Source organism: Leptosomus discolor, chromosome 6 (assembly GCF_034619465.1).
Source record: "Leptosomus discolor isolate bLepDis1 chromosome 6, bLepDis1.hap2, whole genome shotgun sequence".
Taxonomy (NCBI): domain Eukaryota; kingdom Metazoa; phylum Chordata; class Aves; order Leptosomiformes; family Leptosomidae; genus Leptosomus; species Leptosomus discolor.
In genome coordinates, this window is record NC_141396.1 from 57,135,643 (window position 1) to 57,161,212 (window position 25,570).

The 25,570-nt window shown below is 39.4% G+C and overlaps 1 protein-coding gene across 1 annotated transcript in view; it reads left to right on the forward strand.

The window, feature by feature from the left end:
* PTPRN2 (protein tyrosine phosphatase receptor type N2) overlaps positions 1–25,360 on the forward strand; it is a 493,917-nt gene extending 468,557 nt beyond the window's left edge. The window contains exons 19-22 of the mRNA XM_086467328.1: positions 1,679–1,732; positions 3,813–3,877; positions 20,104–20,177; positions 25,289–25,360. Coding sequence (XP_086323454.1) covers positions 1,679–1,732; positions 3,813–3,877; positions 20,104–20,177; positions 25,289–25,360 — 265 coding nt within the window. The remainder of the gene's footprint in view (positions 1–1,678; positions 1,733–3,812; positions 3,878–20,103; positions 20,178–25,288) is intronic.
* Positions 25,361–25,570: the final 210 nt, after the last annotated feature.

The following is a 25,570-nucleotide window of genomic DNA, read 5'->3' on the forward strand; positions in this document are numbered from 1 at the left end:
TGGGGGGAGGATGACCAGCTGCATGTAGGGGAATGCAGACTGACTGTATCAGGTGTTGTTACAGACATTTTAAATATAATTTACTGTACCAATACAGAAAATAAATACCAGGCTTTATATTGTGTAGAAGGATTTGGTCCTCAGATATGACCATCAAAAATTGAATGGTTCATTCATATGAAAACCCTACTGCAGGTTAAGTCATTGAAGTTTTGCTTGGTAGTGCCTGCCTGTCTATGCATTTATGGACATATAAATGGTCCATTTAACTTCTTAAGTCAGGTGCTTCTCAATGTCTTACCACTTTTTTGTAGAACATTACTGTATTATTTACTTACATCCAAGGAATGTAAATAGAGACAGAATGTCTCTGCAAGTATGATTTACATCAGTAATCAAAAGAGGAAGAATTGTGAAAAATTCCTGAATTCTAATATTTAAAAGGAATCATTACAAGAACTTAATATTGTTATCGAATTTGGTTGAAATCTTAAATAATAAAAAGCAGAATTTGAAAACATGGTTTCATGGGACATCGCCAACATCTCCGTAGCCCATTTGGGTTGAGTTCCAGGTATCCCGACCCCCTGTCAGATTTAGAAGTTTAGGCATCTTCAGGCTATACTGTAAGCAGTGTTTGAAGATATATGCATGTTTTCACAGCACAGATGTTAGTGAATAGATGAACAGCCAAGAACTAAATGATTCAGTAGGTTAGTTACGCTTTAAAATTCATAATAACATTGTACCACAGTTGCCAAATTCCAGTAGCTCACTTCAGTTTAGCAGTCAGGATCCTATGTAACACTTGCGCTGAGCTGGGGACTATTACAGGGTCTGGGCACCCCTTGGAAGCTGCCCTATGAAATGGTTTTATAGGGGACCTCCTAGCTCCAGTAAACTCAACATCTCATCAAGTAAATTGAATGAAAGGTTTTGATTTTTTGAAGAAATGCTTTCCCATTTTAGCCTTTATTCAGCTTGCCTTGTTAACATATGTGTGCATATTTTATGGTTTTGGGGCCTGTAACATACTTGACATGCAAAATATATCCTAGAGCAGAAGACAGGGTTTGGGATTTTGGCTTTTGTAAGGCAATTTAAATAGATTTAAACCAATTTTGTGGGCTATATTCTTAGACTGAGTGTCTTGATTTGCTCCAGCACTAGTTAATTCCTTCATTGAGTTTAACATGTCAGCAGACCTGTTCTATAGCTGTACTTTTATTGATTGACTCTTCAGGAGATTTGATATTTGCCTATATTTCTATGCAAAGTATACTGGAATGGCTGTTTTAAATTTTGGATTCAGTTTGATGCCTCTCGATATTTCTTTGAGGAAGTTCATGAACTCAAAGTTGGCTTTAAAATTAAAGCGTCTCAAGATGAGCTTAGGTTTGGAGCTAAGACATGAGACACCTGAGAAAAGAGATCATTTATTTTGCCTAGCCAACAGCAATAATGGGATGTTTTCTGGGATTTCTACAGCAGCAAAGCAGAATCAGACTTTAAACAAGGTTATGTATGTAACAACTGCTTGTTGTATTAGGAGATTATCAACCTGACTGTTTCTTTAAAGACTGCAGTATTTGCTTTTTCTTATTGCTTACTTTTGACAGTTGGCTAAAGAAACAGTATGTAATATGCTTAATTATTTTTTGTGTCTGTTTTATTTCAGAAAAGTAAACAAGTGCTACAGGGGTCGCTCTTGTCCAGTAGTTGTTCATTGCAGGCAAGTACAATTTCTAAAATAGCTTTAGAGAGATTTGTATGTGCAAGAATTTATTATAGATACAAACAAAATGGGCAAATTAAAGCTTTAGATGAATCACTAAACAGGTAGTGTGGTAGGCTAAAGGTATTAAATATAATTCAACTGGGTTTTAATGCTAATTAATACTTGGGATCTGTTTTCATAATAAAATTACCCTTTCCTATGATATTGTAGATGTTGTGCCATGGCTTAACAATATATGGCCACCCTTCCCAATATAAGTAGCACTTCAATTTCATAAATCTCATTCAAAATTATAGTGGTTCCTTTCATTCCCTCCTAATTTAGTCTTCTTTATTTTATTAACTTTCAATTAGGTTTTATTTCTTCTTTGCTTGCTTTTAGAGATCATGGTAAGAAGGCGGCAGTGTCAGGGAGTGGAAACCTACCCAGAAGTTGAGTAATCTTTTAAGCACAGATTATCTTTAGGCCTGACGGTCTGATAGATGCACACGAAAACTATTGGGCAGGTCAATGGAAAACTTCACCGTAAAGTTTAGCTTTGCCATTGGAGGTTGGAGGTTCTGAGTTATAAGGAGAATTTTGCACTTACTTATCGAAAATGTTCTTGTAGATAAGGAAGATAGAAAACCAGCCCTGCTAAGAGACAGGTTGTTTGACATGTGGCACACCACTTGGGTGGGAGTGAGGAGGGAGGGGACGTGTTTCTCAAGCGTGGCTCAGCAGAGTCACCTTCTGCTGGATGCGAGGAGGCCCTCTGCAGAGCTGAATGCTCTGGAGGAGGCTTGTTTGCATTGCCTTCAGGAAGCCTGAGAAAAGAAACATTTGATGCAGAATGAAGAGCCTTCACGTTTTTTGCTCTTTCCTTACTGTGATGGATGGAAACGTCTGCCATTGGCTCAGTAGTTTTTATTGGGCCTGATCACTGCCTTGTCTCTCATTATTCAGCTTAACTAATAAGATTGTGTCTTTGTTCCCTTCATAGACATAGAAAAAAAAAAAATATTACTATTACCTCCTTTTCTCTAAGCAATGATCTAGTAACGGAAAGAGAAAAAACCTCTGTCTACAGAGACTTAACGAAAATTAAGTTTCATAGTCTGCCTTTAAACAGAATGTAATAACGTGCTTCACGCTGTTCTATTATTTTTCCTTTCATTAATTCTTGTACACAAATTGAGCTATCAATAAAAATAATGACTTAATTAATAAAACTACATACCAGTCTAATTGGTCACACATGCACCTTTGTAAAAATTTTGGGGAGGGAAAGAAAAAAAGCTTTTACTTAAAGTCTTAATTATGTTTGCTAACAGCAGCTCTAAAAGAGCATCATGCTGGCAATTACACGTTGCTCTCTGAAAGGGACACAAGCTGCATGCAGATTAGGGAGCTTCCCCCCTCCCAAGGCTTGGTTTCATATTTCTGAGGAAGGGCTGATGATACACAGAAGTTAAAGCTGTTTCTTAGGAATTACATGATAATATTTTTTCTGGTCGTTGCAACTAAGAAGAACTAAAGGGAAAGGTAAAAATCAAAAACAAACCACTCGTGTGTATAGTGAAGAAAGATTGTAGTCCCTCAGTAATCAAATATTTTGGTTCTTGAACAGGTCGCTGTGTGCATTCCTTCTGACCACTGTGTTCAAATGCAACCCACAGCATTTTGGGACCTTTCTGGATAATGTTCTGGTCTAGCTTATTTTGTGGTCCTTCGTCTCATATACAAGTGACTATAAGCTCATTATATGCAAACTTTTTGAACAGAAATGGTATCCTGTTTTAGGGTTAGTGATTTTTCCATTGTTGTTTAAAATGCTTTTCTTGCATAAATACAACTTGGCTTAAAAAATCAAAACAAAGCCCTGTTATCCGTGTAGGCTAATAGTTAATCTTCCACAAACAGCTTGTGTTGATTCAGTGCAAGCTTTCTCTTCTCTCTCAGTACACTACTTTAGCCCATTGCTCTCTCCTCTCCCCCATGTGTAACAGTATAACATTAAGGGCAGGTACCTTCATGTTGGGTCTAGATGCACATTGATAGGCTTTATTTTTTCTTTTTCCCTTTCTGTTGGCAGCGATGGTGCGGGAAGAAGTGGAACCTACATTCTAATTGACATGGTTCTCAATAAAATGGCCAAAGGTGAGAATCGAAAGGCTTGTTACTTCCTCAGTGCTGAAAGATGTGCTTGTGTTGCCATGACAACGCGGGGAGCAATATTCACAGAAAATCTGAGAATAAATTAGAGGCAAATTCTGCTCTTTCCTGAGCGTTCTTAAGTTTTATTTTCATAACAATTTCAAACAACAAACCCAAATGCAAATGCCTTGTGAATGAGCAGGTGGTTTTGTGCTGTTGAGAAGTATTTGAATTTTTAAATTTATCATTTAAAATAGTTATTACAGTTTTTAGAAAAAGATGCCTTGGAGCTGTACAATCCTTATTTAGTCATTACATGAGTTAGGTCCTGGGCTACTTCATGACTGTTCCCAATCCTCTTGTCACCTACCCGTCCACAGTGGTCAAATGTGATTACTTTTGGTTTTGTAGCTACCCATTGCCACCAAAGCACATAGAAGAGCTGACGCCAGACAGGGCCTCATGCTGCACAAATTTCTCTCTTAGGAGGAAAAAGACTGTAGTGAACAGGACAGAGGACTGAAAATAAATCAGCTAATTCTGTGTTACCAGTTCTACCACTATCTGTTCAATATTTATTTAACTTCTCTGTTCCTTAGTTTCTTTATTTGTGAGATGTGATTTTATGAAGTGGGAAATCATCTATCAACATAAATACAGACTCTTGTTTTGTTTAAAATGAAGTTTGTAGATTCACCAGAGTTTGGGATCATTCCTTTACTTTTTATTGATTGGTACATGATGGGAAGTACTTGGGATATCCTGAAATAATCTTGTATGTTAGAACTAAACCAAATTCTTAATACTGATACTGTCTTCAAGTGGGCATGTAGACCTGACCATATCTCAAAAGGACGTAATAGCGAACTTTATTTGTATACTATACCCCTTCCTCACGCTTCGGGCCGTGTTTGTATCACAGTTTCATAGAATTGCATTTTAAGAGGAAAAGAAATCTTGTGAGGGAGAAAATAAGCAAAAAATAGTAATTTGCTTTTCTTAATTCTTAACTTGAATTCTTAAGCCACCTTAATCTGGTATTATGCATGTATGTGTATTTAAAGAAAAAGGATTTGTTGTGATAACATCTATTAATTTATACAGAGAAACAATATTTAGTTCTTTGAGTTCTAATCACTTTATAGTCATTGTTTAAAAATCTTCTAAAATAGACATATTTTTATATATAGTTTAAAAATACACTCCATGCTTTACAGTCATCTGCTATTGTATCCTGCATATCCCAGTCCTGAGGGACATAGTGGCATCCTGTCCCTTTAGAAAGAAGAGTTTAGGATTTTTTTTTCTCCCCAGATTCTGTTAACATGTCTTGTCAAACATGGACTGAATTTTCTGCCCGCAAGCATCATGTGGAACTTGCTGCTGATGTTAAAAGAAGTTGTGTGTTTGCCTTCTCCTTAGCACTGTACTGAAAATAAATTTTTCAGTGGGATGAGATTAGTTTTTCATGCTTGTTGGAAAATAGGTTTTCACTCTGTGAAGGAATATGGAGATATTTCCAATGCTTGTTACATGCCACGTGACAACCTAGTCTTTAAAAATAGAACCAATGGTAAGTCTTAAAATTAATGTAGACCTTTGTTAGGTATTTGTTCAGCTCATTTCAGTCATCAGCAATGAGAAGCCATAATGAAAACTAGATTTAAAGTATATGCAATTTACTCGCATAAAGAAGTAAATGAGAAGTATTTTCTAGCTTGGGGCTTTCAGCCACTTAAGGGAGGGTTGACTTTGTTGTAAAAGCACTGAAGAATGCTATTTATTGACTCCATTGTACCATGTAATGTCAAATTCCATTTTAAGTGTGGGCTTAGCGCTTCACAATACCAGACAAGTCATGTGAAACTGGTCAGAGAAAGGCGTCACAGGGCTTTTTGGAGATCGGTCACCCCCATTTTGTTCTTGACCTGCTCCCCTCTGCCCGTGGGGGTGTGCAACGTGAAATCCCCTGACCTGGTGCTTTGGCTGGGGTTTAAATGAAAGATCAAAGGGCAGAGCGGGCATCTCAGCCCTGCTGAGGTGGGCCTTTCCCAGGCTGTCACACTGTGCGGCCGCCAAAGGTTTTGTTCAGGCGGGAACCGGGGCCCAGCCTGTGCGGCCGGGGCCCTCTTTGTCTGGCCTGAGAAGCTGGAGGCCCAGGTTGAGGATCCAATGTTCATCAAATGATCAAAGGCCTGAAGCCCTGGACATGAAATCTTTCTTTCCATTTCCTTTTCTTAGAGAATGAATTGCACGAGTGGCAAAGAATGCCCTTTCCAAAGCTTTTATGTGGAGTGCGAGGGCTAACTTCAGAGTCCTTCAGCACTAAACATAAAAATGTAAGTGCACTTTCAATCTGGGCCCAGCTGCAAGGCCAGCATCTAGTAACATTTCTTTCAAAAAGGCTTTTAAGGATTAAGGCCTTCAGTCTTTCAGAAAAAAAAAAAAAAAAAAAAAAAAAAAAAAACGGACTTTTAAGAATAAACTTAGAATAATTTGAGTTTCTTGTTCCACTGTCTGGTTTATTAGAAAGTAGACAATAATGCATTTTTAAATCAAAGTAAATAGAGGAGTACTTAGTTTCGGCAGTGGGAAAGTAAAAAGCAATCAATAAATGCCTTGGCTCTTTAGTGGCGGTTTTAATAGGGTAGGTTGAGAAAAGGAGCTCCTTTTTCATGTAATGATTTACTTCCCTGCATTCTCTTAGACAGTTAACTGTAAATGCCTTTGTCATTTACAATTTCTTCTCCTACTGCTCATTGAATTAGTGCTAATACTTAGTCTATTAAACACGTTATATATTCATATCTTCTACTATCTTGCCTGTTGCCGTCCCTCATATTATTTTAGATGCTGAAAACCACCAGCAAGGGACCCGTTCCTAAAGCCTGAAGCAGGGGAAAAGAAATCAAGTTGGCGAGGATTTAGTGCTTGACACCCACCACATCCGTCTAACGGCTTCAGCCCCTTCAAGAAAGCCGGAATAAAGTTTTAAAAAAGCAAAACACTCTATCTTAGTGCACTTGCAGGATGGTAAAAGTTGGTACCAAGGGTAGAAATACCCCCTTGCTGTACTTGGGGGGGCTGTTGAGTTGGTGGGAGGGCAGGAGCACGGAGCTCACAGGAGCCCTCGCTCAGCAAATACCTTCCCGGCCCCCAGCTGCCTTTGAAAGCCATGCAGGGCCAGCCTGCGGGAATCCCTCCGGCTCTGCACAGCTCAGGAAGGATGTCCTGTTGGGTCAGGTTTCTAATGAATTTCACTGTCCTCTGTGCAGTAAGTGTAATGACTGCATCTCTGCATTCACTCCAAACAGCCACATTAAATAATCTTATTAGATACTGGAACAGTCAGAGAACAACGATGTCTATTCAGTGCTATCATTCCTGTGTCATGTCAGCGGAAAGTTTTAAATGCAAGTCTATCCTTTTGTTTAGTTGTTCCACTAATTTAGTGCTGCTATTTATCATGGAGTTTATTACTATAATTATTTTTCTTGCTGGACTGATATGCAGAGTAGTTACAAGACCCTGATCCTATACCCATCAAAGTAATAACGAAAACGAAACCATGTTGAATCCAGCCTTACAGTAACAGTTTAAATGCTATTTAACATGATTTAACTATTATAACTATTTAACTGTGTTACAGTTTCAGGACAGTGACCAAGACACCTCTCATTTCCCTGACAGACAGCTTAGGACAGGTTTTAGTTTTGAGTGAGAAGCTGAGAAGTAATTTACTTCAACTACATGTGCGCTTCCGTGATTTAAATAAATGCAGAAAATTATAATGGATTGGTTTTGTAGATAACAGTGCTTGCTGGACTTTTGACAGAGACTGTTTTCCTGAGGCTGATTTCTGCTGAGAATTTCAATGTTCTTGATGTATTTACAAGTTTTATCCTTTGTTACTAGGAAAGATAAACTGATTTAGATTTAGTCTAGTTGATATTCCTTCCTTACCCCAACAGTAACTCTGAGCTGATCAGGTTTTTTTCTTTTTGTGTGATCGAGAGAAAAGTTGAGACATTTCTTATTTCTTGTCTTTCCTGCAGGCTTATTGTAGTGACTAAAAGTTTGATATATTGCAAGACATTTTTATTGAGTGTTTCTGGCATGAAAAAGAAAAAAAATGAGATTATGAGTCTTCCCACTTTCATTTTTCTGAACTGAAAGTCTTGGATAGTGTAGATAATAGCTTGATTTTTAGATATTAATTCAGCCAGCAGCTGCTTGGGGTTTGCTGACCATCCATTTTCCTGCGTTTGAACTAGCTGGAACGAGATGAGTCAAAGGGAAGGCGAATATGAATTTTAAAATCCTTTTAAAGTATTGATTTCTGAATTCTAAAACCCAGCAAAAAGATTTGATTTAGCAAAGCCGAACCAGCGGTTTATTCTCTTGCATTCAAAAGCTTGGATTATAATTGATGAGCACACACACTCTGGCCTGGGCTGGCTGCGGAGGTTATCTCCCCAAGTCCTTTCCTTGCCCCCGCTACCCTATTGTCTGAGGGTCTTGTGAGTCAGCTCCTGAGCAGATGCAGTTTATACCGTGACATTTTAAGGCAAAACAAAAGATTCCTTAATTCGCCTTCTGACTCATCGTGATCAAATGATTTTGGCTAATCTGAACCCTTGCTGAGGTTTTGCTTATCTGCTGTGTGGATTTAACAATCATAATGAAGTTGTGGGGTTAGCTCCTCTCTGAAAGGATTTTATGAAAGAAAATGCTTGCCCATATTCGTGTTAAAATGGATTCAATCTGCTTATTTTTGAGTCCTTATGCAAAGTCTGAGAAAATTCTATTGTTCGGTTGGGCTGATACAAGTCTAAAGATGACTATTTCTGACATGCTCTTGATGAACAAGGGAATAGTTCTTCAGCCCAGGATCCAGCTTCTCCCATGAAAAGAAAACTTAACATAGTACGTGTCATACAGTAGTTGAGATAATATATAGTGTAAAAGAGAGATTACTTTTTTTTTTTCTTAAATAATATTTAATGGTAAGAGAGCAAGAAGTGGGTTAGAAATAGGTGGTCTTCTGAAGAAAAATTTACAGTAGAAAAATTCAGCACTTAAATTTTTGGTTGTTTTCATGTTGTGTTTGAATCGATCATATTGCTGGGTTTTGAGATTTGGGTGAGATAGATTATTATGTCTAGGAAAAGGGAAAAAAATGCAGGCTGGTAAAGCCAGAAAATTAGGGTTTGTTTTGTGCCCTATTGTGCTATCCACAAGACTGCCTCCGTTCTCATCAGCAATAACACTAACCATGTAAATCTGAAATGTTGCTATTTCAATTGCTGAAGGAAGTTCTTAGTGTCCATGTAAACATATCATATGTTATAAGGATGGTTTTTTAAATGAGCTGCATTTATGTATTGTAACTTTTATGTAATGAGTTACCCTGGAAACACAATTAGGCAAATAGTGCTCGTTCTTGCAGCCTTTCCCAGCAGATAATTAATCACAATGAAAGCTGGGCCCCCAGCTACATGCAAAAGTGTATAGGGAATGTATAGGACAGGTTTTTTCAGTCCAGCCAGTGTTGCTCAGATAACTCTTGCTATTTAGAACAAGCTGTTTAAAAGTGTTTATTTCCTTTGCAAAACACATCTTGACATATAAAGCTTTAAAGCTTTTGAGGCATTATTGACACTATAGAGTCGTTGATTAATAGTTCATAACATGAAGAAGAAAATGTAGCATGTTCTACAAGCTTCTGTTACGAAATGAATTAGTGACCACAAGGAAGATGGTGTTGGTTGATGTTTCCTAGTGTATATTGTATGGACTGCATTTTTAGATTGTTTCCTTTATGGCATATAGAGATTTCAAACAAAAAGCAAACGCGTTATTGATATAATTTCTGTGGCTTTTTTCTTTTTTCTATAGTTTGGTCATCAGGGATTACTCTAAAAGAGCCATATTTCTTGAGTTTTTTGCTGTTCTGGAGATTTTATTGGAAAAGAATTGGGACTAGGAAAGTGTGGTAGAAAGCAGTCCTAATTATTCAGGGTTCGGGGCAAATGAATTGTGAAGAAAGGCTGATCAGACATGGGCTATTCCTTGGGAAAGGGAGCACGAAGGGGGGTCCCCATAGAGCATTCGAAGACCCTGAAAGGAATGTATTGATGTCAGTAAGCAGCTTGAGATAGTGACTAATTTGAAAACAAGAGGTCATTGACTGAAACTAAGGAGGAGACAAGCAGATAAGGAATTTGGGCAGCATTTTTTCACACAATGACTAGGTTAGAATATGGAAAAGTGAAAAAGCTGGTCATAGAAGTACTGTGCTGTCGGTTGGTGAAGCAGCTGGGCAAATGTTTGGAAGAGGAGGTTTATACACAGAGTGAAGAACTACTTTTTTTGTAGCTGATCTCATGCAGCAGTCCATAGAAGGATTTAAAGAGAAGTGTTTAATTGACCAGATGGTAGTCTTCTGGCTGTAAAGGGTACAATGTCTGTTACCTAACTAAAACATAATTATTCCACAACTTCTATACCTGGACCAGTTTAGTCACTTTTAAGGCTAAACTTTGTTAAAGAATGAATCCGTAATAGATGTATCTTTTGTTCAGGTCACTCCATGTACTGTCTTGTGAAAGCATTGCCACCTACGTGCAATGTAAAACAAAAATAATGTAAAATGTAGTTCTTACAAATTAGTAGATTCATGTGGGTGAGCTATTTCTTTGTCCCTCATAAAGAAAAATCACATTTTCCAAAGGGGACTCCAAGATTTTTTAGGGCCAACTGAGGGACGTTTTCAGAAATGTCATTTTTGCAATCAGCATCTTAACTTTGTTAATGTTTGATTCAGCACGTGGAGATGAATTGCCTTTCAGGTAATTTGCCGATAGTTTCTGGAAGAGGTACTGAAAGGTACTCAGTGGGAGCCGATACTGGGGAACACCTGTAAGTAGGCAGTGGCAGCACATCCACGGTTCTTGTTATGTATAGGCTTGCGTGTGTGCACGTGCATGTGTAAGTTGAATTTAGATGTATGTACTGCTGTTTTCTGGAGTGACCATAGGTGGTTATGGGATATCTTACCCCATGTGGAATATAATTCATTAACTTCTATTTCTTGCATGTAGTAATTTAGGCATATTACTTTTACTTTTATCTTCTGGGGAGGGCGGAGATGTAAAAGAGAAACAATTCCTGTATGGTATAGAATGTGATGGACATATTCTCATGCACAGTGAAAGTGAGGAAGGATTGGTCCTCAAATTAACATCCATTTGCATTCAGTTACAGTGAGTGGTTTCTGAGGGTTTTTTTCTGCATTGAGAAAGGATATTAGCTTAAAAGCTGACATGTCAGTAGTGAATTTCTGTCACTGCAAGACTGTTGAAATCAGTGTAAGCTTAGAAGCATTATTTTCCTCTATCAGTTTTTTAAATATTAGGCTGTTCCTACGTGTTCCATCTTCAGTATCACCTTCCTTTGGATTCTGTACTGACAAAGACAGATCATTAACTTTTTCATTTATACCATGCAGTTTTCACGTTAATATAAAATGTGTAAACAATAACACATTATGTAATTTGTACTGTGTGCATGACTCTCACTATAATATTTGTTACTTCACTTTTGTTACATTAAGTACTCCCTCCTCTATCTATATGCTTGCTTTGTCCTTTGTTGGTTTTTGAGTGGTTGCTTTGTTGTTGGTTTTTTTAGCAGTGAAATTTTAGTTTGGGTCATTTTTAGGTTTATAGAAGGCCTTATGTATTTTGCCTGAAATTACAGACAGTTCACAGATTCACGTATATGTTGGGTCCATCCCTAACTACATACACGCATGCACACAGATTTTGTTCATCTCAGAGAGAGAACAAGCTTTTAATGAAAATGCCAGCCTGAATACATTTATCTTTTTTGTTATCTTTAAATTGTGTCCCGCACTAGGTTTTTGCTGACGCTTTTTTCTTTCCATGAAAAGCATGAAATGATCCTCCTGGCCAATAGCAGAACTCCAGCAGCTACAGCAGCAGACAACTGGATAACTACAAATGAAAATTGCTTTTATTTTTGTAGTTTCTAGCTGTTGTTCAGCTCACTTTTTTAACTCTTAATTTACACATTTTTAGTTAATCGGCACTCAGACAATGGAAGTTGAAGGAAGAAAATACTCTTTTTTCCTTGCAGCAAAGCACTATACAAACAGCAGTTACTCTTACAATGTGTTTTTTACTTCCATGGCCCTTCCTACTGTACTGCAACTGGTTTGTCTTTTCATTGTGGTTCCATGTTGCTTTTTATTTTGCCATTTCCGTCAAAATTGCCAAACTGGGGGGTGAGGGAAGAGGAGGAGGCAACAGACACAAAACACAAATCTCAGACACCATTGGATTTGGCAGATTCTGGCATTCAGGAGCCCAAAACTGCAGTACAGAAACTCAGCTTTCAACCCAGGTTCATTCTGCTAACTTCAGCCGTATAAAGCACCTGGCATTAAGCATCTCGCCTAACCTAGTTGTCTAGGTCTCCTCAGTCATCATTGGAGAACGATAACACACCTCTGGAGGATAATTCTCAGGCAGATGAATTGCCCATCACAGCTTCCCCTCTCTCTTTTAGCTGTTGGGAGAGAAGATGACTAACTCCGATTCGAACTTCAAGGATGGCTGGAGTAGATGAGATGAGGCTGGGCCTTTGAGACTAAGCTAGTTAGTAAATATTACCGGTGTGCCATTAAAACTAATGGTCAGTGAAGAAGTGGTGTTACACTCCCCCTAGTTATGACCCTTTCTTCTTTAATCAGGTTGAGTTTGCCCCTCATATGGTGTGATTAAATGTTTCGCTGCAACGTTAAGTACTCAATGGGGCAAACGCTTGCTGGAGCAGCTACGCGAGCCATCCTTTAGAAGTTGTCAGTGGGAAGCTGGAGGCATCTAGAGCTTTAGGAGCGTTGCAAATCTATAACATATCTGTGCTACGTCCAGCTGGCTTGGGCATTGGGAACATCATAGCTGTGACAGTGTAGTGGTCCATGAGTACTGATATACCCTCCTAACTCCCCAGAGACCCCACTTCTGTTTCTATACACTGTCACAGCCAGCAGTATAGATGGGCCCTTTCTGTGTATTAGGCTCCTGGCAGACCTGGATCTAGTTACTGTTGGTCGTTCTTTAGGAGGTTTTTGTCCTTGGGTCTCCACAGTTTGCTGTCTGCCTCCTTCCTAAGGCAACACTGAGCACAGAAAAGAGCCAGAAAATGTTGTACTAAACCCAAGAAAGCCTATTTGTCAGAGCCCTCACATGGGGCGGGAAGAAAGGCAGCATAAAGCCGCTGTGCACGAGTTTGCTTTGACCATGAAGCATCGCTTTTAGGCATGAGTCATGCAGTCATCACCCAAACATGAAAAACACTTGTATTCTTCCTAAACACAGACACGCTGTGATGAGACAGCTCATTGTCCTTGCTGACACTGTATTTTTGCCCTTATTTTCTTTCTCACATGTATTTTTGCTATTTCATAATATTACAAGTGATTCTTCCACAGCTTTCCTGTCTGCCTGCAAATACTGCACCGTGTGTGACTCTGAGGCTAAAAGGCTGCCAATCAGCAGTATCTTGCAAATATTAATTGGATCTTTTTCAGCTTCTAGCGACAGCAGTAGAAAGAACTGTATTAGGGACTCTTCTTCGAGATTTTAACAAGCCAGTTTTTAATCTGACCTAACAAGTCCCTTTGCCCTTCAAGACCTAATTCAAAATCTAATCTATACAATATAATAAATATAAAAAGATGCATTAAGCAGGTAATTTCTGACTAGAATGAAACTGAATACTTCCTGCTGCAAAAAGAAAGGCACTTGACGGGTCATTTCTGTATTCCCTTTAGTACTCTGGTTTTTTTTCTGTTAGGATAGATGCTTATTCCCACACAGATCATCATCATCTCCTTAAGGAGAAATGGTAACAGTGCTAATAATCCCACATTTACAGCTGCTCAGCATGACTCCTACATCGTATATTCAGCTTTGTGATCACTTTATGATCAAGGGGAACAGAAAGAGGGCCGAGAAAGGTGCAAAGGGTATTGGGAAAAAAATAGAATGTGTATCTAGGTCCTCACCTCTCTAGTGTCCAAGTACCTTGTAATCGTTAATGGATTTGCCTTCATAACAACTTACTAGGTAGGAAAAAGATGATTCATTTTATAAATGATGGCGTGAAACAAAGGGTGAATATAATGATTTCACCAAAGTGGTGCAGGAAGTCAGAGTCTCAGTCTGGAAGAGAATTTGAATGTATCTAAACGTAGCAACCTAATGACCAAGCCATCCTCTAGGACTCACAGTTAGAAATTTATAGCCATTCTGCAGAGTTATAATCATATCTTTTTGAGGATATATGCCAGTAGATCTGAAAGTTGTTCCCAGCTAGAAAAATCCTTTTTAATTTAATATTTATGAGTGATATGTATTTGTGAAATATTCACAAAGAAAACTCTTCAGTTTGGGTTATTTAAAAAGAAACCCCCCACAAATAACTGCTTTGATGAAGTATTTAAGGATCATTTTATTTTTATAAATACACAGAAAATTCAGAGCATCTAGAATCTAAAATATTCCTTTTAATACAGTGCTTTAATATAAAATTCTATCAGTCTCTCAGAATCTACGCTGCACTTTTCATTGGTAATGAATAAAATAGGACTTTTGACTTTGCTTTCAATGCAACTGTGTTCAAGCCTATTACATAAAAATAAAATCTTCAAAGCTTACCTTAATTAAGCCAAAATTTTCATACATTTATGTAACAAATGCTGATTGTTCTTATAACTGGGAAGAAAAAAAAAAAAAAAAAAAAACACCCAGCACATTTTCAGGTGCTCAAGCTCTGTAGTTTGCTGAACCTGAAAACCACTTTTTAATTATATGCCTTCACTTTTTCTTCCCAGCTGATACATTGAAAGATGTTACCCCTCTCAACGAACTTTGTCTGTCATATTCCTGTACTATCACAGTGACAGCAATGCTGCTACACTGTGGAAGGGATTATCCTCCACAGAGTGTTTCTCATGTTCCTTGCGCTTATCAAAATGGGTCCCCTGCCATGTTTAGGGGGATGAGAAGAGAGGGAAGATTTCATTATTATAGTCACAAAACTAACATTAGGTAATTCATGATGATTTTAAATATTGCAAGCTGCTGCTGGTCACCTCATGGAGCCTATTGCAGCCGAATTTGGCTAGCTCGTTATTTATTGCAGGAGGAAAAGGGAATTCAACTTTTACCCATGTTTTTATGACATGCTGGATACTCCACTTATGCGACTATCTAAGGGCAAACACTTTAACCCCTTGAGATCTGCTAATCAGGAGCACCAGCTGTTAAGTGCCAGCATGCATCTTGCATTGCTGCCTGCGGGGAGAGAATGGTTGCAGAGGATATGACCCTAAACTTCAGAAACCATTTCTCTCCTTGGGGGCAAAATACTATTCAGCTTGCATCTTCGCTTGTTTTCTTTTAGTTTATCCAGTTAATGTTCCTGATGTGGGTGGTTGTGCACTCACTGTGAATGCTTCAAGCCTTTAGGAAGATGATGATAGTTAATTACTGAAGTTTAAATCTGGCTTGCATTGGTGTGGAAGTGCTTTCAGAGGTATTTACTCAGCTAGCTCACTGAGCTGCTAAGGGCAGGGGGAAGGCTAGTAGTATCTGGCTCACAGTGAATTCTTGCCAAAGCATGTTCTGTTTAAAAAAAAAAAAAGAAAAACATTGCACATTGCACAGTCATTTTTCACAATACTGCTGGTACAACATTAGCTCAGTCTCACACTAAGTTACATTCGAATGTTCATTTAAAACAAGCAATGAAATCCATTGTGAAAAAAGAACCTGTCACAAACACAAACCAAATTTATTCCCTGCAGAGTAAAATACAGTCAAAAGGTGAAAAGGCAGTTCTTTATTCTTTAAATCCATCCTCTTTTATCCCCCTTTTTGTTTTCTGGAACCAGTAGCACTGTTAAGCAGACAGATACATATTGGTAGGGAGAAAAGATAGAAAATATTATTGCCTTTGCCTTTTTGACGTATTTTCTGTTCTCTTTTCCAGTTGACAGTGCTCTCCAGCCTAGTATTTTTAAGCCTTTCTCTAGATTAATTGTTGCATGACAATAAATCGACATCTCCATCTATTAGTGGACTTCATAGTTTAGTAGCCTAAGCAAAACACTTCCAATAATGGGATATCCTTGGAATCAGTGGATCAAGTTCTTCCAGCTTTTATTCTAAACCACTGTATCAAATTTAGTTTGCATCTGGGCTTTCCAGATAATCAATGTTTAAAATTAGCAGTATGTGGACGTTTTACAGCCATCTCAGTAAGAGCATGATTTGACCCTAATGTCCTTAGAAGCAATAGCCCTGTCTCCCAGTGTCATGTAGCATGTGCTGTATTTTTTGTCACCTGAAATGGCTCAAAAGCATAAATAAAATGTTATTGGGTACTACAGAATGTTGTGCCATTCTATTGTACTCTCAGATTAAAGAGAAAGCCTCAGCATGGCGAAGAAGATGTTGAATTTGTGTCACATTTCAACAAAATAATTCTAAAGAGCGTTGAAAGCTCACCCTGCAGTTAAACCCTGAGCTCCTCTCACCTGTGAAGGCAGGTTGGGTTCAGAGCTCCCTTTGTGCCTTGAAAAATCTCTTCCTTTGTCCGTCTCTATCACTGGAGAACTTTCTACAGACTATCACACACATCAGTGGAAGTGAGCTGAATTTACATAATAGAACAGAAATCTGGCATAACTTTGAATAGAAAAAAAAAGCCCTTATCACAAAATGAGATTTAATAGTGGACTAGCAATATATCTTTAAACTCATTTGTTTTAGGCACAATAAGGGAGTAGACGCAGAACATGTAGTGGTGGATGCGGAGGAGGAAGAGAGGTTTGCTGGTATAGAGAGAAAACAACGCACACTGGCTTTATCCTATGCCATTGATTTCATCCTTCTTCCTGTGAATTTTCTTATTCCAAGATATTTTTCTTCCAAAACAGCTGCCCATCTTTGCAGCACTAAGTTTTGTTGCTCAGCCTTTCTAGGCACTTGGGTGGTTCCCATAACCATAGTATCAGAGGTATTCAGAAATCGAAAAAAGCAGGTAGCAAACCAATCTCTGCCCCTGCTTCGCCTTGCCTCTAACCCCCCTGGCCTCTCGACAAGAATGTCATTTGGGCAAAATCACACTTTGGTCTCCATTTCTTTTTAATTACCTATAGCTGAGGACATCAGAAGTGCTTGTGAGTGACACACTGTTGATGACCCATGAGCTGAGGGACGCTAATCAGTAAAAATTGATGTTTCAGGCACTTCTACTGACAAAACGCTTCAAAACAAGATTCCCATTAAGCACACTGGCCCGCTAGGTCTATTCTTATGTTCCAGTGCAAGCATATGCCTTGGTGTTTTGCTAAATCAGGATTTTATAATCAGGCATTGTTCATACTATTAGGAGTGTCATTCTGTTAATGATGATAAAAAAGCAAGCATGGGTTCACTAGTAAGTGCCTGCAATCTGCATCACAGAAATGGAGGAGTTAACTCTTTCAAAGGTAAGCTCAGAAGCCCATCTGGCCATTAAGAGTGTTATTAGGTCTTGTCATGAGCCTTTTCCCTTTTTGTCCTGAGGCTAGAGTATTTTCAAATAAAGACGATCCCTCACTGGAGCAGGGACACACACGTTTGCAGCCATGAGGAAGCCCACATGGCATGTGAGCCTGCCAGCTCCACTGGGAGGATCTCCAGGTTCATCCTTGCAGCACACCTTGGAGGCTAGCTCAGGACTGTGGTTAACCTCCTCCATGGATGTCAGTGTCTTAAATTTTTCTCGTATCTTAATTTCTGAAAGAGACAATTCCTTTTATGTTGAACCAAGATGCTACTGGGACATTTTAATTCCTGATAATCTAGTGAGGCCACAAGTAAGACTGTAAGTGTGTGCAGTACTCACAGAACTCTGTTCCCATGGACATCTGTGGTGGAACAGGAAAATCCCGGTGAATTGCATATGTCTGTGTGAGACTAAACACTGAAATGAGCTACAGCGCTACAACAGTGTGAGGGTTTACAAAGAGCGTACCTATACTGACACTTTCCAGATGAATTGCCAGTGCAAAACCTGCAGCAGACTTCAGGTATAATTACTGTCACTGTTATCAGACTTTACAGCATATATGAGTATGTATTACTTTGCTCTGTTTTAAGGAGGTTTTGGGGGGGTTATTTTAAAATAAAACTGTAAGACTTTCTATTTTTTTCCAAAGCTTATCCCTGTAAATTCCTGTACATTGGGGGGGGGGGCCGAGCAGAGGTGGAGGAAGCAAAAGCCATACAATGCCCCAACCCATGGTAATTAGCAGAAATATCTGACAGATTCTTTTTCTAAGTTAGTGAATTAATTAATTCCATTTCTGATATAGCTGAAGAATACATTTTCATCAATATGAAGAACATATTGCAAATCGATTATTTTTGTGGAGCTGATGTTATTTTTAAATATCTTCACATACCTTTTATCAAAGGAAACCAAATTAAATCATTCACTATTAGTTGCTTTTCTGATTTTTTTAAAAGATGATGCTGAGTTGTAAAGTTGAGTTGGGTAAATGAGAAGGTACATGATGTTTACATTGACATGAACATAATTACAGTTAGACTTAAGCCCTTAAATTGCAAAAGTTGTAGGAAGAGTGGTAAGCATTGGGCCCAGTCCTCCAAATCCATTCCTGGGATCTAAATAAGTAACTGTTCTAGATGTGTACAGGTTAGCTATAGCAGCAATGCTTTAGGTGCTGCCCCACAAGTTAGGCACCAAGGCCCCTGTGAATAGGTGGGGAGATTTAAAGACCTCCAGAAGGAAGTCTCAAATTGTCACAGCTGGGCCAAGAGATTCCTAGAGCCAGGCAACAGGAGATCGTTGTCAAATTGCACATTGAATGGTCACAGTCTTCTTCAGAGCACAAGATTAAGTATCCTTTAAAATAGAGCAGATTTCAGAATTGTAGCAAATTCTTTCCTTGACAAACCGTCTAATGATGAAGGTGTATATACAAAATAGGAGAGACCTGAGGTCAGCATCTTTCTAAGCTTCAGAAGTTATGGACCCACATGTGCCCTAGGAGAATGCACAGACAACCAGGACAGTAGGGGATAGAGGAGTGGAGATGGGGCAGTTACATTTGGGCTAGGATCACCCTCTGCCCATCTGCCTTGATGCTTTGGAACTGTGTAATGTTCTTGCAAGATGCAGAAGGGGACAGATAGGAGAGAGCCAAACTATGTAGCTGAACTTCTCAGCTCAAAGCATTTCCAGCCAGGCTTCTACTCTTGGTGTTCGTACAGGGACTGAAATTCTGATTTCCTCTCAGTCCCTTCAAAAAATGTGTATCAGGTTAGGCACTTAAGGAAAATGAGAAGGGCGATCTTGAAGCATCTTAGACTAGAGGAAATTGAAGAGGAAAGCACTATCTCCCTGTCCCCTTTGGTTGTGCAGGCTCTGGGTTATTATAAGAAAGGTGAGAGGCACAAGGACAGGCTTTGCTTTGTATAGATCATGTCTTAAATAAAGCTCCTCCATTTGCACTGAGGAAGGGAGCCAGTCCCCACCGCAGTTAGGCTGTGCGTGCATCTTTTCTGCATGCTGGTGCAGCCGATCCCTCACAGCAGCTGTGTCCAGACACCCGAAGTATAACCTAAAGAAAATGCTATAGATTTGCTGGCTGAAACAGTGATCACACAGCAAGGGTCCTGAGCTAGGAAGCTGCAGACAAGTTTTCTGGATCTCTGCTGCAGGTGACAAAAGTTCACCTAAATCTTGTTGTAACAGCGTAAATCTTTGTGTAGTTCAGGCCCTTAATTCAGTACATACTCTTAGAAGTGACAAAGGGGTACTCAGTGGCATTGCCACGACAGACCCTTAGGTTCTGCAAAATATATTCTGCTCTAGGTGCAGAGGCATTTTTAAGAATTTGTTTTTCTCTGGCTTTTCTTGAATTAATGTTAATAAAAGCTGCCCCAACCTCTTATTTTTCTATATGAACACAAAAATTGCAGCTGCCTGCCAAGTCTGCTGAGAGATGGATGTAATAATTTTCAATTGGACTGTTAGCCCAAAGGGAACCCGATAGCAAGAGATTGACAGATGCAGCATGGATTATCTTGTGCTCTGAACTCAGCCCAATTTGTGGTTTGTTGCAGGTGCTAAAGAGATTGATATTGCTGCTACCCTGGAGCACTTGAGGGACCAGAGACCAGGCATGGTCCAGACAAAGGTACTGTCAATAAATCCACTGGGATTTTAAATACATTAAAGGTCTTTCACAGTAGTTGTTTTCATGACAGAAGAGAGAGGGTATGACCTAATTTAATGCAGGTCGCTTGCTGATTACTCTGTTTGGCTTCCTACCAACGGAGGTTTATTTATGCTGAAGATTTATCTAGGCTACTTTCTTTGGTGTATACTGCTCTTTCTTGTAACATCTCCAACATCTATCTTGATTACCATATATGAAGGGCAGTCAAGACAACAATCTATAGCTTACTAAAGAAAATGTGCATTTTGAAAGAATGTTCTTGCTTTCATCCTGAAATATGGATTATTTTCTTAGAGTATTTGTGCTTAACTGTGCATGTAGTAATTTTTTTAAAGCTTTGGCTTTTTAAAGAGAATGTAACTGCTGCATTTGATTTTTTTTAATGAAAAAAAGTTTTGAATTAAAGGAAATACTGTTTTGTAGAAAATTGAGTCATTTTTAGTATCTTTGAATGGAGGAGTTTGCGTTGTGCCTAAAGCTGTGTCCTTTATGGATGTGGCATGGTAACTATATTTGTACTGTTTGGTGAGGTGAACATCTTACTCTGTAGTTCCTGTCAGTTGTAACAGTTTTGACATTTTTCCACAATGTAAAACTTTTAAAGGTAGCTGATTGTGTGATTGCAGTCCCTTAAATTAGAAATGAAACTCTATTATTAACAATTTCACTAATGTATGGAAAGATATTTTGGGGTATTTGCTGCAAGTTAAGATTTTCAAATATGACAATAGAGAAACTCATTCACGGCATGGAGACCAAATAAATCTGTATATGACGTTGTAAAATATTGAATGAGAGTTGTAGCTCCGGATGGAGTAATAAGAGCAATGTGACGGCACTGTGTTTTGGCCAGGCTGGAACTGATAGGAAAGTCTGCAGCATTTGGGGAGTTGAAATTGCTGAAGGGTAAAGGTGAAATAAATGTGTGTTGAAGGTATCATTGGTTCATAACTTTTCTTGCATCTCTTCCTAATCATTTTAACTTCCCATTAATACTAGGAGAAGTGGTGCTGGAGAACCATTGGGGAAACTTTAATTATTATTTATCAATTAAGTAAGTGCATGAAAAATAAAGATGAGCCTGTCAAAGCTAACTAATCTTAAGCTGCAAGTAAGACATAAAATTGCACAAATCTTTCTTCTGCTTCAGTTATTCAGAGTGGAAAAAAAAATCATATAGCACACAGTATCCACTGTCACATATATTTACTCTGAGGGAAGAAGCAAGTCATGAACTACTCTGCAAGTGCATTCAAAATATATAGCAGCTCTGTAGAAATATAGAGCTCAGATTCCAGTTTACCTCTCAGGGCAGAGAAATTACAGCTTGTTGCCTTCAACAAAAGGAAAAACATAGCTCCAGAACCAAAGAAGGTTATGTGAACACCTTCTCTTACTTAGCTCAGAAACAGTTACCCGGATCCCATGAAAATCTCACTGAAGATGTGTGTTTCCCCTCCAAACATTTATCTGGAGGAGCTCCAGAAAAGAAATGTATCCTGTGTTTTGATCCAGGATGAAAAATTTTCTCAGGATATTGCTTATCTCTCCTCCTGCTCCTTCTTCCATCATTGTCATTTTCTCAAAACCACCCAAATCACTTATTCAAGCTAATGTCTTGCAAATTATAAGTATCTGGTTACATGCTAGCAATGCATGATCCCCAGAGAATTTTTCTGATGGATTTAAACAAACCCCTGTGCTTTCCAAACTGAATACAAATGAGGAATATTAGACTCTTGGAGTAATTTAAAACGATGGATTAAAAGTCAGGTTAGAAATGCCAATTACAGAATATCCCTAGGCAAAATAAACACCAACTTACTTCAGCAATGTTATTGTGTTTCCAGCAGGCAGCGCTCCACATTTTCAATAAGCATGTGAAAGATTGGTTTGCAACATTTTGTCTTCTGGAAGGGATCTTTAATTCAAAAGCACTGTATATAATAAATGGTAATGAAATTATCATAACGATGTTCTGCACTTCTGAGAAGCATAATAGAGGGTTTGTGGGTTTTGTTTTGGTTTGGTTTTTTTACAGGGGAATCATAAAATAGAATTGATATGCCACATGTGAGAGGAAAAAGTAATGAAGGAGGAAGTGTATTCTCTGTGATGGGAAGAACATATATTTCCTTTTTTCTCTTTCCTTCTGTATCTTTCCTCTTGCAATCGGTAATATTTAGCGAAGGATATTTATAGTGTCATATATACTACATGTACTCACTTTGTTTTCCTGGGAATTTTTATTTGCAGACTTAATGAAACATAGCTTAGTATTTTTTACTAAATATATTCTGTCACCTCTGCATTATAGGTGGACTGACTCCACAAAATGCCTCTCCGGTTCTGTTTTCTAGGCAAAGCTAGATGTTAAAATTCATCTCCATTCGATCTTGTATATGCGAATAGCTTGTGTGAATGACAGTGTAGCTGTACAAAGCAGCAAACTGAGCTTCTTTAAACATTACTGAAATTAGTTTGCTCTAATTGTGGTTATTCTCATGGAAAGGTGCAGGAGGCGTGTAAAGGCTTTGCTTTGGAGGTGGTGGTACACATCAGTGGAAGCTGCACTATCTGCATTTCGCCTGTGCTTATTACGCAGAAGGAGGGAGGGGGAAGAGCTCAGCTGTGCTCTGTTCTGCGTCCCAGAAAGACCACGTCCTCACACATCTCATGTGTCTGCTCTGCTGTCCCATTTACTGCTGTGTTTCACAGTCAGTTTTGAGCTCTGGCTGTAAAGATTATGCTTTGTAAGTTGTTTTACCTCAGCAATTAAGGTCACACCTAATGTTAGCTGGTGGTCTCCACTGAACTTGTCTCCAAAATCCATACTGGAGTTCATGCTGATCAGTCTGTGCTCCTCAAGCAAGACAGACACTTTTCCTCAGGCGATGCAGTGATGCTCTGTGCTCATGTGAGGGTTACCCCTCCATGAGGGGTAAAGGCACTCACAGATCAGATGGTCTCCAGCCTGATAGATCTTCTTAGTAAGGTGAACGTGTCTCGGACCAACAAGATTCAAGGGCAGATTTGCTCTGTGAATAACTTGAGCGTAATGTAAGTTATTTTCAGCAATGGGGCTAGTATTGAAGTATTGCAGTCCCTGATCTTACGAGCCCTTCCTGACTGTAAAATACTCAGATGAAGAGCACATTAGGTAGTCTCATTACCATGGGCAGCTTCCCTTCTTCCGAACTCACGCCCACATCTTGGAAGAGACATCTGCACGTCTCTGAAACTTGGCTGCATCACCATGTCAAGCCCATCATGCTCAGATCAGCCTCTTCTGTTTGTTGTGCTCCCTGTGCTCCAAGGACTGGCAGCAACGGGGACCAGCTGTCCCACTCACATCTGAGCGCCAGCATCCTGGGAGCACCTGCTTTGCACCTCTCCTGCCAGCCCCAGCACAAGGGTCTCCCACCCTGCCCAGCCTGCTACGCAGGCCTCTCACCTCGCAAGGCTGCACCGATGGGGTCCAGTGGCTGCCGGCTCTTTCTGCCAAGGCTCTTATTCCTGGAGGCGAGCACTTCTCATGCATCAGCCCACATTTCCTGAAGCTTCTTGAGCTGCTGCAAGCACCTGGTTTGGTTCAGGCATGGCATGTCCAGGTGAATGCCCTCTCTGCTGCCACTGCCCTCCAGCTCCTCTCACGCCTTTAGTGTGGTTAAAATACAACTGATGCTCCTGGGTGGCCATCAGCATTTCCAGTCTTTTCTTTAATTGCAGAGACCTTGGGAAGTGCGGGGAGGTATAGGCAGGCATCTACACCATTTTCTGTGCCTAATGAGGATGAGTCCTACTCTTTAGGGTGAACTCATGTCTGATCAAAAACTTGGCTGCAGTCCTGCAAATGTACGAGGATGCCATTTTGACAGCACCAAGCAGACAGCAAAATTCTTGAACATCAGTGTCTCTGAGGAACTGTGCCCGTCATTGCTTCTCTCTGAGGCATCTCCACATGGGAGATGACTCTGCAGTGGGGTAGGACGAGGCAGAGAATTTTCTAATTGGAGACAGAGTACCTCAGCAGTAATCTCAGGATGCCTTGCAGAGTGGATCTCAGACCTCCATTCTCAAAGTCAGTTCTTCAGCAGCTATCGACCACATCTGGTTTAAACTGCTGGAGTACTTCTAAAAAATCCAGAAACTTCTCCAGAGTCCTTGTCTGGTGTCCTTGATTTGCCTGTATTCTGAGTAAACTGCCCACATTTCTTTCTTCATCTGAAAAGACACAAACGCCAAATCATCCTGTCAGATATTTCAGTAAGCTAAATTTCCTGCTCACAAAGAAAATATAACACCTGTTAACCTTGAGGAAGTAAAACTCCTTTGTCCTTCTGTAGGACTACACAGTTTAGGAGTGTGTTAGGGTTGCACTTAGAAGACGTGGCCATTCATGGCTGTGTCCTTCACACCTCTGCCAACCCAGTGCAGAAGCCTGTTAGTAATGTTTGGTTTATGCCTACAGTAAACTAATAGCAAAGAAAAGCCTTCCCAAGTATCTCTTAAATAAGAGTGGTCTGTACAGCGTTGGGCAGTTTGCGAGTGTGGAAAGGCCACTAAAAAGGGAGGCTGGAAAAGAATAATAACAGGTAAACTAAAAAGCAGATTGTTCTGTATAAAAGATAAAAAGTGAGGAGATATTTATTCTAGAAACAGTCCTGACAAAAGCCAAAGGCTCTGCGTTGCAGCATCTCACCTATTTTATATCTCAATTGTGTAAACAAGTTTCCATCTCTGTGTCAGAAGGAAACAGCTGGTGATCAACTACTCCCAAACCCTTCTGACCACGCAATTGCAATACATCATTGTGTCCCAATAGCTTAGTTTCTGCTACCGACATTTTTCTCCATTAAAATTACTCCAGCTTCAAGATGCTGTCAAACATGTTATATGGCATCAATAATCCCAGAACATTTTGTTCCTTTCCACTGCAGTGTACAGTTCATCCTGCATATTCATATTTTTAACAATGTCTTGAGGATGCTCAGCTGCAGAATAGTGCACCAGGCTTTTGGAAAGTGTTTTGGTTTATTATTCAGAGTATGCGTTTGTTCTCTCTGCAGGAGCAGTTTGAGTTTGCTTTGACAGCGGTTGCAGAGGAAGTGAATGCAATACTCAAGGCACTTCCCCAGTGAGCGGCTCAGTCTCCCGAAGGTTCCTGCAGGATCCATCGCTCGTTTTCCTCATCCTCAGTCCCTGTGAATGTTCTTGGAAACCGTGACCTGACCTTAACTGTGTATCTTCTGTTGTAACCACATAGTGATAGGGTCTTTACAAACTCCTTTAGCTGGTAAAAGTTCAACAGTTAAAATGTGTATTCTGTTTTTTGGGGTTTTAAACAAATT